The following is a 15,000-nucleotide window of genomic DNA, read 5'->3' on the forward strand; positions in this document are numbered from 1 at the left end:
CAGAAGATACATACATAGAAGGGAAATTATTCGATTAGGATAATCGTAGAAATTAGTCCCGAGGAAATCGTGCATCCAACTAAATCCCCTTCTCACTTCCGCCGGTGAGAGAGTCACTCTGTTGACAAATGGATCCGTGATTTCCTAACAACTAAGGGAAGGTATACAAACAGTGTTCCCACGATTTCGTATTAACTTTTATATATATATATATATATATATATATATCACATTTATAATCCGATCTCATAATCTTTTTCATATCATTTATCGTTTTCTTTGTTTTTTTTTTTTTTTATAACAATTTTATTACATTTAATAAAATTTACAATACATACATATTATATATTAATAAACGTCTAAATTAATCTATTTTGATGGAAAAATATTAAAACATATTTTATACAATATAAAAAAAGAATACATATATATATATATATATATATATATGTATATATTTATTTATAGAACAAATGACAATGTATCGAGTGGAATGTAGTAAAGATCTATTGAAAGAAAAAAAAAAACCAAAAAAAGAAAAAAGAAAAAGAAAAATAAAAGAAGAAAAGAACTTAAAATTTACAGATAGATAATACGTACACGGTGTCGCACAATAATATCTAGTAATAAAAATTTATTTAGCAATTTATCAACGATCGATAATACATATTGATCTTTCAAAGACAAATCAAAAACATACTCCCCCCACTACCCTTAATTGAAATATCTCCCCTTTGACCTGAATGATTTATGATCGGTCAGTCACGTTTTTCTTGTCCTTTGTAGTGTTATTTTTTTGTCCTCCCTCTCTCTTTTTCTTTCTTTCTTTCCGTTATTTTTTTCTTTTTTTTTTTTTTTTTTTTGATTTCTTTTATTCTTTTACATAAAAGCAGGAAATTTCTAGTCGCCCCTCTTTCCTCATACATATCCACGACACATATACATATACATACATATATATATATATATGCATTACAAATACACATGCATTCCATTACATCCCAGGGGTAATTCCTTTCTGAACGGGTAAAAGGCATCAAAGTTGTTGTGGTTGTATGTATGTATGTAGTTACTGGCCGATATAAATCACCGAAAAACGGTAATTTCCGCGAAAGGGGAAAATCTGATCGTCGAACGGTGCCATCGGCAACAGTAACAGCGTTGCTAGTGACGAGAACATATTATTGGCCGAACGATAGGTATGCCGTGTGTTTGACCAACGCTCCCGCAGGCTCGTTTGTCCAGCCACTGTATCACACACATACATACAAACACACACACACACACACATATATATATAGACGCACACACAAAGAGAAACACATATATAGATATATAACATCAAACGCCGATACAGAGTGTTCCATATAAACCCGTAACAGACAATGTTCTACGTAGAATTCAACGGATCGTAATCAGAAACAAGAAAATTAACAATTTCAAATTAGATTTTAATCGTTAAAAATAGTTCGATTAAAATTGTAAAACAAAAAATATATATATATATATATATGGGTGTACATATATTCTTATGTACGTATACTCTTCAATCGTCTCGATCGATAATTCTAATAATAATTTTGAAACGACAATCGTAAGTGATAACATTTTATATGGATCACCTTGTATATAAATATACATATATATATATATATATATATATATATATATATAATTTACGCATACTGATTAATAGTCTATAGGTAATAGTGATACGTTTGATAGTATTAATATATGTAAATACGTGGATATAGAGGAATATAGAAAATTGTACATGTTATATGTGTATCTGCCTATATATATACATATATAGATACATACATATACATATACATATATATATATATATATATATATATATATATATATGTATGAAGAATAATATCTACGTAGAGATCTCTATACGTGGACCTATACATTGATGAACATTATTGTGGGTGGTTAGGAGGATGGACACAGTATGAGAGGGTGGCCCAGAGGGTCCTTTATAGATTTGTAGACGAAACCACGGTCACTCGACACTGCGTTTGACCACACCCTCGATTGTGCCAAGATTTATGGACAACCCCCTTCCGACCACCACCATCACTATCACCACCATCACCACCACCCCCAACTCCTCTCTCTTGCTCTCCATCCCACCTCATACTTCACTCTCCCTCTATTCTCTCTCTCTCTCTCTCCCTCTCCCTCTCTCTCTCTCTCTCTCTCTCTCTCTCTCTCTCTTTCTGTCTGTCTGTCTATTTCTCTCTGTCTCTCTCTAACCTTTAGACTATGCTTCTCTAACAGTATCACCCTATATACGAGCGTGAACCAGTCGCCTTGTTACCAATTCCAATCGACAGTTTGGCTTGTAACTACCGTATCGGACCGTACGTATACCGTCGACATGCTGGACCCTCACTAAACTCGTAAAATAAACGCGTAATCTGTTTTATCCGCGATTATCTAAATCATTTCTTTATCATTATCGATATTTCGTCTGTACATTGTAACGACATACATATAATATATGTATATATACTCGTACGTTTTCAAAAAAAAAAGAAAATAATGTACGTATATGAATGAAATTTTGTTTCTTATTTATTTCTTGTTTGTTTGTTTTTTCTTTTTTTCTTTTTGTTTCTTTTTTTTTTTTTCCTTTCTTTTGTTCTAAGAGATCTGCACTCTTCGTCCAATTTTATTATTCATTTGACAGACATCGTGTATATCCCGATATACGATAATAGAAATAGGAAAAAGTATTGGGAATTAAAAGTTTAGATTTTTGTACAAAAAAATATTTGGTATGTTGTATAAATATTTGATTCTGTTTTTTTTTTTTTTTTTTTTTTTTTTTGATCGATTCATCAGAGAAAAAGAATTATTTATATTTAAAATCTTTTACGATGCATATGCGTGTAGAGGATAAAATATTTTTTATCCACGATCAGAAATAGAAATTAAAGATATTTATTGTTTTATTCTTATTATGACTGATCGTACGGGGGTGGGGCGGGGAAGAGTGAAAAGACATTGCATATGAGGGAAATATTATAAAAATGTATTTCTTTTTTTCAAACTTAATTAGAAATAGTGACATTGATGAAACATTGACGTTCATTTCATTATCGCAATTACATTTCGATTTGCTGTGAAAGAAAGAAAGAAAAATAAAACTACGAACTTGAAATTATTTTTGAACGAATTAAAACATATATATATATATATATATATATATATATATATATATGTCTGCGTGTGTGTATTGCAATAATTAAAAAAAAAAGAAAAAAGGGATAAATAAAGCAAGCAAACAAAGACAGAAGAGACAGAAGAGTTGGCTCCTTCTAAAAAAAATTTTTCTTTTTTTTTTTTTTTTGGGGAGGAGTAAAAACGACTTCCTTCGAAAATATAATATCCAATCGGATATCATTTTTGTGGTCGAACGAAAGGAAATATAAATTACATTAAAAGGAGGGAAATCCTTGAAAGTTTGAAAGCTCCTTCGTAGGAAACAAGCATTCTGTTAGAAGGAGAGAAATTCGGTCCAAGTGTCTCTTCGGTTGGACAAATGGGATTAGACCGATACTTTTTCGGTCTCGTGATTTCTTCGGTAAGAAATTGTTGAGATGCTTGGTAATGGTAATGGTGGTAGTAAGGTAATAGTGGTAGTAAGGATAGAGTGGGGAGGATGGGTAGATAGGTAATGGTAAGGATTAAAGGTCCCCGTGTGGAAGAAGAGATTATTTCTTTCCGATAATCCTTGTGTGTGGCATCGTTTACCAGCTGTCGAGGGAAAACGAAACGGCTGTACTATATACATATGTATTATACTATATATGTATATATATATATATATGTGTGTGTGTGTATGTATGTATGTATATATATGTATGTATACTTATATTAAATAAATAAGATAGCATACGGTTTTCATATTTCAAAAGTTAATCTCGTTTTCAAAATTCAAAATACCCCATTTCTTTTCTTTTCCAATCTTTCTCTCTCATCGAGTTTTTAATAAATTATATATAGGTACATATATTATATATATATGTGTGTGTGTGTGTGTGTGTGTGTGTGTGTATGTGTGTATATGGAAAATAATTATTATTTCGAGATAATCGTCAAAAGCGTCGAAAATATTTGCATTAATTATCTTGAAAACGATAAATGAAATATATGTAATTTCTTTTTATTCATAGACTTGATAATATACATAGATCATTTTTTTAATTTCTTTTTTATGAATTATTTTTATAAATTATATAATTAACTCATTTATCTCGATCAATTAATTTCGATTCAATCGAAATTTTTTCTAACGAACGATCAAACATCTATTCGATTAAATCGATCATTTTTATGAAATTAAGTATAGTAATGGATAATTTATATTTTTAATTTTATACATTTTTAACATAGATAACATTGAATTTTAAGAATAATATTTTTTTCATGAAAGATCGCCATTAAAATTTTCATATCTTAGATGATTATTTTGTTAATGAAAAAATACAGAGAAATTGATCGATTCGTTTTTCGAATATCATTAATTATTTTATTTCATTAATTAATTTCTCTCCCTCTCTCTCTCTCTCTCTCTTTCTCTTTCTCTCTCTCTCTCTCTATCTATCTATCTCTTTTTCTCTTTTAATTAAATATAAATAATTAAACACTCTCTCATGAAATTATTCATGAATATTATTTAATTTGTATTTTTCTTCTTGTCTTTCTTCAAAAAACATTCTCTCTTTCTCTCTCTCTCTCTCTCTCTCTCTCTCTCTCTCTCTCTCTCTCTCTCTCTCTCTCTCTCTCTCGGATATAATCATTAATTTCTGATGCGTCATATTTAGGATATTCCTTTCGGTTAACCTTTGACCCGCTTCCCCTACCCTTATGTCAAATCAACGTAACTCTTAAGGGCGCGATATTTTTCCCCATGGTGTTCAACAACAAGCGCCATTTGGCTTACTTCTTTCCCCCTTATGGGAAACGACGATCTTAGTGATTAAGATTATCTTCTTCTTTATTAGACGTAATGAGATTATCTAATTATCTTCAACATTTGCCTTTTATTTCTTCTTTTTATTTTTCTCCCCGATCTTCAATTATTAACAACAATAGTTATAAATAATATCATTACGTTTATCTTGTAATCTTATTAATCGTTTCATTGAAGTTTCCAGTGTCACCAATTTTGTTCTTTTTCTTTTTTTTTTTTCTTTCTCTAATTCTTCTCAATTGAAAAATCAATTAATAATAATAATAAAAACAACAACAATAATAATAATAATAATAATAATAATGTGATGTGAATTTTCTAATTCGTAATTATCTTTCTAATTCAATTCAATATTATGATAAAAGTTTCGTGAGAAACTTGAAGTACTTATTTTACGTAAAGGAAATTGCAATATTTTTGCAACAGCCAAAACTATTTAATAGTCAGCTAGCTAGCTAGCTAGCTAGCTAGTTAGCCATAATTAGTTAGCTAGGTTGTTGGCTAGAGATAAAGGAGGCAAATAAGATAAAATAAAAAAAAAAAAAAAGAAAGAAAGAGAAAAGACAAAAAGAATAAAGGGATAGAAGGATCAAGAGAAGAAGGTTAAAAGTTTTAGCAAGAGTATAATCCTTGATGGTGACGTATCGACAGGGACGACAAGAAGGACAACTTAGGACCTACTTTTTTTTGCTGATCATCCTCCTTACTTTCCAGTCCCTTTTTCCAAGGACCTTCTGCACGATCCTACAATTAATCTGGAATTGGATAGAAGCTCTTACTCTAACAGATACAACCGTTTATATATATATATATATATATATATATATATATATATATATATATATATGTATGTATCTTTTGAGTCTCTCGCACTTTCGACATTGAATTGATGAGAAAGAGAAAGAAAATGGTAACGTAACAATTCTTTGGGCAGAAAATAGTCTCTACGTAGTTAAAGTGGTGTAGTGGCGGACAGTGGGGTTATGGTGGTGTGAGACGGGAATTGCTAGCTAAGGGTGAGGGTGTTCTCGAGTTAACTCAAGCGAACTATAGTGATCACACAGGACATTGAACATCCCGACGCCGAGTGTGCGCCAAATTATAACTTATTTTATGACTTTTTTGCACTGGCCATTTAATCTGCCCCGAAAAAGAAAAAGAAAAAGAAAAAGAAAAAGTGTATGGACGTGCGTCCTGTGACCGAATCATCGTCGTTCCCCTTTAACCCATCCATCCCTCCCACCCCTGCTCCTTCGTCATACCCATCCTACTTTCTCCACTTATTCGTTTTCAGGGTGATAAAAGTATATATCTCAATGAGAAATTTGGAAATGAAATCAGTTCGTAATAACTTCCAATTCGTAAGATTCGACGCCATAAACTTTTACACGTTGTTGTAATCTTTACACATTGGCTTAGAAAGTTTTGTCGGGAATATGTTAGTGGAGAGAAAAAAATAAGGGGATGATTATTTTATTTCGTACACAGTAAATGTGTGTATACGCGCGCGCGTGCATGTTCTCTCTCTTTTTTTTTCTTTTTTTTTCTTTTTTTTTTTTTTTTCTTTATGGATCATAGATCGTTACAATTTGTTTGTTGAGTTAATTAATTAATTGATTACAATGAGATTAGATTGGATAATGAAATTGATAATTGAAATTATTTGCAATTAATTTGTGTCGATAGAGAGAGAGAGAGAGAGAGAGAGAAAATGCACGCTGAGAATTCAAGAAAATTGAAAAAATACTATATACATATATTTGTACGAATGTACAGACGTTCAAATGATTTTGTTTTTTTCTTATAAATAATACCAAAAAAAAAAAAAGAGAAAAGAAGAAGTGTTAAGAAAAGAACAAAAGAAGAAAAAAAAAACATTTGCCTTAGCATCGATCATTTAAAAACAGGATGTATAAGAAGAGTTTATAATAACGTAGAACTTGAAAAAAAAAAAAAAAACAAAAAAAAAAAAAAGAAAAAATAAAAAAATTAAAATAGTCGCGATAAAACGAGAGACAAAAGATTATTCTAATTACGACAATTATTTTAACTATCTTTGAAATTATTTATCAAGGCGAACGTAATAATTCCATTTGCGACATCGAGAATGGTTGTTTGAAAAATCTCAATGGTTTTATCTTTTCATAAGTGAGAACTTTAGGTATATTCAACATTCGTCATCGTCCTCGAGTAAAAGTGAAAATAGAAAGGTCCTTAGGGAGATTTAAAATGAAAGAGAGAAAGAGATAGAGAGAGAAAGAGAGAGAGAGAGAGAGAGAGAGAGAAATGGAGAGAAAGAGTGAGAGATCGTCTTCCACACCGACGACATGAAATATGAAGACGACGCCGTTTCTCGACGGCATTGCGTTGGCTTGATGCCACAAAAGGAAGCGTCACGGCAAATTAATCGGCCTATCTACGAGCACGCGAGATGTGTGATTTAATAAAAAACTTCCCCTTTTACTCGTACGCACGATCAGGAGAGTGGAAGGGTGGTGGAGAGGGTGTATGGAAGAATAAGAGAATGAAAAGAGATGGACGAAAGAATGGGAATACTTACCACCCTCTCCTCCTCATCCTTCGCCTTATCCTCCTTCTATCACCCTCTTTACCTCCTTGTCCCACCCACCACAACAACCCCCCTACACCCCTTTCCCCCATACCAACGCTATCATGTGTAATAAGTTTAGTTCCAACGACGACGAAAAAGCCATAAAGCTCAGCATGATGCCTGAAATGACGATCCTCAAATTTCATGGATTGTCGTCAGCCGAGACAAAGAAAGATTATATAATAAAAATGTTCAAACGATTGCGAATATGTTTAATAATAATAGAATAAATAATTTTACCTCATATTGATAATAATGGAATGCATGTAATGCCAAGAAGAAATTAAATTCGTTTCTTTTTTCTTTTTTCTTTTTTCTTTTTCTTTTTTTTTGTCAAAGGAAGAAAATAAAAATACAGAAAAGCAAAAATATGTAATAATATAATATTAATTACATTAAATATCTGATCTATTTCTTTGGAAAAAAAAAAAAAAAAGCATAGAAATATACTCGTATTTTTCTTTCTTTTTATTCTTAAAGAAAATATTTGTAAAGAATACATTTGTATATATAATCAATCAAAAAGCTTAGATCTTTTAATAATTGCATTAATCTTTTTGATCGTCGAGTTTTAGTTAAATTTTTTTTTTTCTTCCTTTTCTTATCTAAGTAAAATTATATAATAAAAAAAGATATATATCTTGTGAAATGATTCAGTATCGAAAAATAATTTAGAAGAACAATTTTGAAATAATTTGAAAATTATGTGAGATGACATTGTCGACATGTCTCTTTTTCTTTCTCTTTATCTCTCTCTCTCTCTCTCTCTCTCTCTCTCTCTCTCTCTCTCTCTCTCTCTCTCTCTTTCTCTCTCTCTTACTGTAAGTCTTAACGTGGATGTTTTCTACGTGAAACGATTGTTCCTCAAGCAAGCAGTACTATAACATGAGACGACAGGGGGTGGTTTCGAGGTTTCCGTAGGAAGTAAGGAAGTAGGTTGGGGTAGGAAGGAGGAAGGGTGGGTGATTTCGATGTAAGAGTACCGGACTCCTGCAAGGGACGGCTAATTCCACTGTGATCACATCTGATCGATGTCCCGTCTAACTATTACATTGACTGAAAAACTATTGTCCGTTTCTTCCTCTTAGTATTTTTCTACTCGAAACGACATTTTTCTTTAAGAGAAAATGAAAATTCTTTAACGTTATTTTAATCCATCATTTTCTTTTAATTGCCGTAAAATTTATTCATTAATTTTAATCAGATTACATATATATATATATATATATATATATATATATATACACATATTGTATATGTATATGTGTATGCAATTAATATCTTTGAAATTATGAAAGAATTTTAATATGAAGATTATTTATTTAATAATTATTGGACTAATTTAAATTTAAAAAAAATGTACATACATATATATATATGAATATATGTACGTATAAATTATTTATTTGAAATTGTACGAAAGAGACAAATGATTCGAGTTTCTAAGTCGAATTATTTCGAATTGGGTGTACATACGATTGACAATATATTTCCAATGAGAATAAGGTCTTCTGGACCCCCAGCCAGCATGATTCTTTTATTTTAGTTTTAGTCGAGGACCCACGCAATTTGACCCTCCGTTCCGTGGCCTCGAGTTTCGGTTCATACGTCTATTTTCACTCGTTTCGAAGGAAGAGAAAAATATTGTGAGACGGAGAGAGATAGAGAATAAACAGAAAGAAAGAGAGAGAAAGATATATATATATATATATCATCGTGGAGGGGATGATAAGAAGGCCACATATGGTCTGTCCACCCTTAGCTACGAAAAAGGAGGGAGAAACTTTGGATTCACGTCAAAGGGATGACTGTACTCTTTTAGTAAGAAATTTCTTGGGGACTTTTCTCTTTTATCTTATCTATTCTGGCAATAGATAAGAATATCCAGATAAAACGAAATCACGTACTTTTATCAAATGTGCACGATCTGGCACTCTTTAATTAACTCTCCATCTTAACTTTATCGTTTTGTTTTTTTTTCTCTCTCCCATAGACAGAGGGTAATCCAGTGGTGCCGATAATAAGACGAATATCTTAATGTACTTCATTTCTGATTAAATGAGAGAGAGAGAGAGAGAAAGAGAGAGAGAAAGAGATTATTTTACATTATATAAATATTATTAATGAAATTGTGTAACATTCGTCGGAAGTTTAATTGCAGATTCGTACAAATTTCTCGTAATTATTAAATTAAAACAAAAAGAAATTTTAATCATTCTTAGTTGTTAGTGTTAATTTTCAAAATAAAAAAAAAAAAAAAAACTATATATATATATATACACACATTATATTATATAAATGTTATTGACGAAGAAATATATTCGTTGTTATAAATATTTGTAAGGATTGAAAATTCAAATTCGTTAATATCTTTCTTTGAATATCAAATTAGAAAAATGAAAAGTAAATAAATAAATGGAAAAGTAAGTAAAAGAATTCAATACTCTGTCGATTCGTTTATTGTTAACAAACACGAAATATACGTAACGTGACTATCCGTAATTCGTGCAATTAATAAGAATAATAAATTCTATGAGAGAGCCTTGATAAAATAATTTCTTCTTCTTCCTTTTCTTTTCTTTTTTTTTTTTTTTTTTTGTCGTTTACAAACTTATTCAACGTTATTTCAACGTTCTTGCATTCTCGCGAATTTCTGAAACTTCTTAACATTCGGTACTCGTTCGCATATAATATTCGTCCGAGGGAGATCCTACTGTGATTTCGGACTATGCAATGCTTTTGTCAAGAAAAGAGAGAGAGAGAGAGAGAGAGAGAACAGCTCCTCTTTTGGGTCAAAAAAAGAAAAAAAAAAAGAAAGGAAGAAGGAAAAAATAAGGCAGAAGCAAAAAAAAAAAGAAAAAAGAGAGAAAAGGACAGAGAAAGAGAAGCAAGGATCTCCTTTCTGATTCATTCTCATGGACGAACGTTCTAACTTAGTATAATGATAAATTATCCGGATTATGAAATATACTGCTAAACCGTGACGGATGTTAGGGCGATACTGGAAGATTGAAGATTCATCTCGAATACGTGATATCACTTGACGAACAATTTTATATCTTTTCTTTTTCTTTTTCTTTTTCTTTTTCTAGACATTTTTTTCACAAACTCGAGATTAATCGGGGGAAATAATTTGTTTACTTTTCTAAAGCGTTATTGTTAGAGAGAAAAAAAAACGAACACACACGAACGCAGAAATTTGAATAAATATAATTAAAAAAAAAAAATAAATAAATAAAGAAAAAGAAGAAGAAAAAAAGAGTTTAAAAAAGAAATTTAAAAAATTCCGATACGAACGAAATTGCATTGCTTTTTCTTCTCAAATATTTTACGATGATAAATCAAAGGGAAAGAGAGCGAAGAAAAAAAAAAAGAAAAGAAAAGAAAAGAAAAGAAAAGATAGTAGATATAAGAGTATGTGGAATAAAAAAGAAAAAAAAAAGAAAAAAGAAAATTGAAGTAACGTAAACGGAGGAAAAAGGGAAAAAAATTCGTGGACACATGCGTGTTCGAAAAGAGAAAAGGAAAAAAAAAAAAAAAAAAAAAGAAAGAAGAATTGAGTTAATTGATCGTAGAGATTTGGAAAAGAGAAGAAAAAAAAAAAAAGAAAGGAAAAGAAAAGAAAAAAAAACCAGAAAGAAAGAAGACGAGAAAAATGAAAAAAAAAAAAAAGAAAAAGAAAAGAAAAAAAAAAGAAAGAAAAGAATAGAAGGGGAAAAAAAAGAAGGGAACTACTTTATATTCCTCGAACATCTTTTCTGATCTTTTCCCGCATTTTTATTGCACTTGCCGTCAGAGTATAAGAATATGTTTTATTTATATTTCATATTTTTTCTCTATCTCTCTTTCTCATTCTATCTATCTATCTGTCTCTCTCTCTCTCTCTCCTCTCTTTTTCGTCCTCCTCCTCCTCTTTTCTTCTTCTTCTTCTTTACTTATGGTGACCACAAGAGAAACACACATTCGTCCTACGAATTTGTTCAGGGTGACCACGAAATATGAACTGAAGATCGGAAATCTCTTCCCTTTTCACCTACCTCCCTACCCCCCGCCCCCTCCTCCAATTCCCCTTCTATACTTTCTTTTCAACCCTCTACCATTCTACAATTTTCTTTTTCCACCCTTACAATAGGATAAACTTGTGTTCGGCCCGATTCAACGTGAAAATATTTTGTCAATTACTTTTATCGGAAATATTTACATTTCTTCTTCTTCTTCTTCTTCTTCTTCTTCTTTTTTCTTTTGTTTCCTTTCGATTCAAAAGAAAAAAAAAAAAAAAAAAAAGAAAAAAAAAAGAATTAAAATTTACGAAAAGAGTATATCTTCTGAATTGTTTTGTTCTTTTTCTTTTTTTTTTTTTTTTCTTTTCTTTTTTTCAACAAGACCTAAAAAAAGAAAAAAGATAGATTAATTTGTTCGGATTTCGTATCGAAGCGTGATTATTCGATTAAATATTAAAAATAATTCCAAGTAATTAATTAATTAAATACATAAGTATATAATTCATAAACGTTATACATAGGGTATACATTAACACAAAGATTAGGATAGGATCAAGAAAAAAAAAAAGAAGAAGAAAAAGAAGAGAGAAAGAGAGAGAGAGAGATAGAGAGAGAGAGAGACAGACAGAGAGGAAAAAAACACGTTGACGAGGGTTACGCGAAACGGTTTACTCGAACCGACCGAATTTAATCTCGCATTCTACGAACGTTCAAAAGAGGGGTTGTTACACGCAATTTGCCACATTTTCTAGTAATGACTCCTATCCACCCTCCGTATGTTTTATGGGGATCGTTTTGGATATGCATAACTTACGGTCCAGTGGTCAAACTTATGAATTATATGATCGTCTTTGAGATTTCCTATATGAGACAAGAGCTAAAACGTTTTACGAGATCAGGAAACGATAATAATGTCCGAAAAAGAGAAAGGAAAAGAATAAAAAGAAAGAATGAAATGAAAAGAAAAGAAAAGAGAAAAGAGAAATAACAAGAGAACGACAAATGATTAACAACTGTAAAACAAAACGAAACGAAACAAAACAAAACAAATCTTAACGTTGTTAACATTCGCACTGGGAACATTATCGTTAAGATCGTTATCATAACCGTGTGAAAGTGCAAGGAAGGTAGAAAATCTTTTAAAACTGAAACGTGAGCGGAAATTGCGATACCGAGCTTTAAGAATAATTTCATTGCAAGTACGTGACCCTTGCCCACCCACTCCATCCTACCCCTCCCTGTCTGTCGCCACCAGGACCCGTTCGTCTTACGTCTACGACATTATCGTTCTCGCTCTACTTTTACGTAATTTTTACAACCAACAAGAGTATTAATAACGTCAATCGTATTATATATATATATATATATATATATATATATATATATATATATATATATATAAAGAAAAATGATTCTTCGAAATTATTCAAAATTTTCATAAAAGGAATTTGTTTCGTTTCTTTTCTTTTTTGCCTTTTTTTTTTTTTATTCTTTCTATTTTATTTTCTTCTTTTCTTTCTTTTTTTCCTTTCCTTCTTTCTTTCTTCCTCCTTCACGTTTGATCTCAAAAGTGGACACCCAGTATATATAACATACGTACGATATACATACGTACACGTACATATACGTAAGTAAGTACAACGCAAAGAATCCGTGGGAAGTTCCGGATAATTTGATAAGGAGGATTCATGCCCGGTGTCGAGAGATGTTCCAACGGGTAATATAACATTCTTTATTCAAGACACACGCACGCGATATGGGTTTTAAATTCTGTTACTCCTTTGATGTTACCACCGCACCAAAACAAAATTTCGAAGAGCCTGGAATCAGAATTTTCTTCTTTACTTTGAAATCCCCCTTTTACCCGGTTCTCGGGCATAAATCGTTGAGAAAGAAAGAAAGAAAGAAAGAAAGAAAGAAAGAAAGAAAAAAAACAGAAAGAAAGAAAGAAAAAAAAAAGAAGAAGAAGAAACAAACAAACAAAAAAAAAATTGAACGAAAAGAAAAGAAAAGAAAACAGGGAATCCTCTTTCTTCCTTGGACAATGGACAAAACGAAATTTTTTCTTTTCTAACCATTAAACGTACGATACTAATGAAACGAGAAAAAGAAAAAGAAAAAAAAGAGGAAAAGAAAATGGAAAATTAATCGTGATAAATTAATTGTCTGTGAATATTTTAATTGGATTGTTTTATGTTTCATAGGAATACGTACGAAGTAATTACTAAATTGATGAATATTTCCCGCGTATGATCTATGACCAATAGGAATCTTCGTGATCGGTCACGTGAGCCCCCTCCTTTGTTCGAACGTCAAGGACGATAGTGCATTATTTTTAATTAATATTCCTTTAGTTTTTTCCTATCGTTCAAGTGATCCAACGTTCTTCTTATTTTATTCGTAATTATTTTCATACGTGCGTACGATAATAAAAATGTACGATAAAGGTTAATAACGTTAATCTCTCGAGGTGCTCAAAGCGCAACACGTGTGTTTTTGTTTCGATCAGAGAAAACGTGTATAATTCGAGTAACGTGGCGCGAAGGAATCACCAGCTTTGCGGTATGTCATTTATTCTGATATTTCTTATCTATTGTATCACGTCATTTATTTTCATTTCTTGGAATTAATTGTAGGTTATACGACGATAATATTAGAAGGAAATAATAGTGAATAAATGTATTGCCATTTTTAATAATCATAAGATCTGAGTTTGATTTTTAACCTTCGTGCCATCGTAGATCGATGCATGTGTTTTTGATAATTATTGCCATTATTGTTACGTTACTTTATCATCTAATCAAGTTTTACATCGAAGATTGGTTCTACTACGATATTGAGTTAGTAATTTATATTATTTAATACAATTTAATGGAGGTTAGGTTTAAGATTGTTGTCAAAGTATGTTGTATGTGTGTTAAAATGTTATGTGTCCATATATGTATTGTTACAGAATGGATTCAACTAAATCAAAAAATGACAAAGAGAGATTTCATACAGATATTTTTGAAATCTCATCTGACGAGTCTTCTACTGAAGGAGAAAAAATAAAAAATCCTTTGTCATTACGCAATAATTTCAAACATTCTACAGTTAAAAAATCTATTAACGTCGATTTAAGTCCTAATGATAGTAATAAGAAGAAAACACCAATCATTCTTGATATAAGCATAGAATCAGATTCCAATGATTCTGATAATTTAAATCAATTATCTGCTTTGCAACAACAACAGTCTTCTGTTAAAGAAACTACTAGCACTGATGTAAATTCTGAAAGTAACAATGAGAAAGCTAAACCAGATGTGTTTGATATAAGTACAGATACAGATTCTAATATATCTGATGATTTTACTCAAGCCTCTTGTGTTTCGCATGCTAAAAGAATAGGATTATTTCCT

At 30.9% G+C, this 15,000-nt stretch overlaps 1 protein-coding gene across 2 annotated transcripts in view; it reads left to right on the forward strand.

Annotated features, from left to right (window-relative positions):
* The first annotated feature begins 13,924 nt into the window (after window positions 1–13,924).
* LOC118444323 (Fanconi anemia group J protein homolog) overlaps window positions 13,925–15,000 on the forward strand; it is a 67,402-nt gene continuing 66,326 nt past the window's right edge. The window contains exons 1-3 of one of the 2 annotated variants that reach the window (XM_035872491.2): window positions 13,925–14,164; window positions 14,239–14,442; window positions 14,556–15,000. The exon at window positions 14,556–15,000 is cut by the window's right edge and continues 330 nt beyond it. In XM_035872491.2, coding sequence (XP_035728384.2) covers window positions 14,348–14,442; window positions 14,556–15,000 — 540 coding nt within the window. In that variant the 5' untranslated portion in view covers window positions 13,925–14,164; window positions 14,239–14,347. The remainder of the gene's footprint in view (window positions 14,165–14,238; window positions 14,443–14,555) is intronic. The other variant, XM_085660986.1, reaches the window with a different exon arrangement.

The sequence above is a fragment of the Vespa mandarinia genome, chromosome 13 (genome assembly GCF_050613455.1).
Source record: "Vespa mandarinia isolate Hongniang chromosome 13, ASM5061345v1, whole genome shotgun sequence".
In the NCBI taxonomy this organism is placed as follows: domain Eukaryota; kingdom Metazoa; phylum Arthropoda; class Insecta; order Hymenoptera; family Vespidae; genus Vespa; species Vespa mandarinia.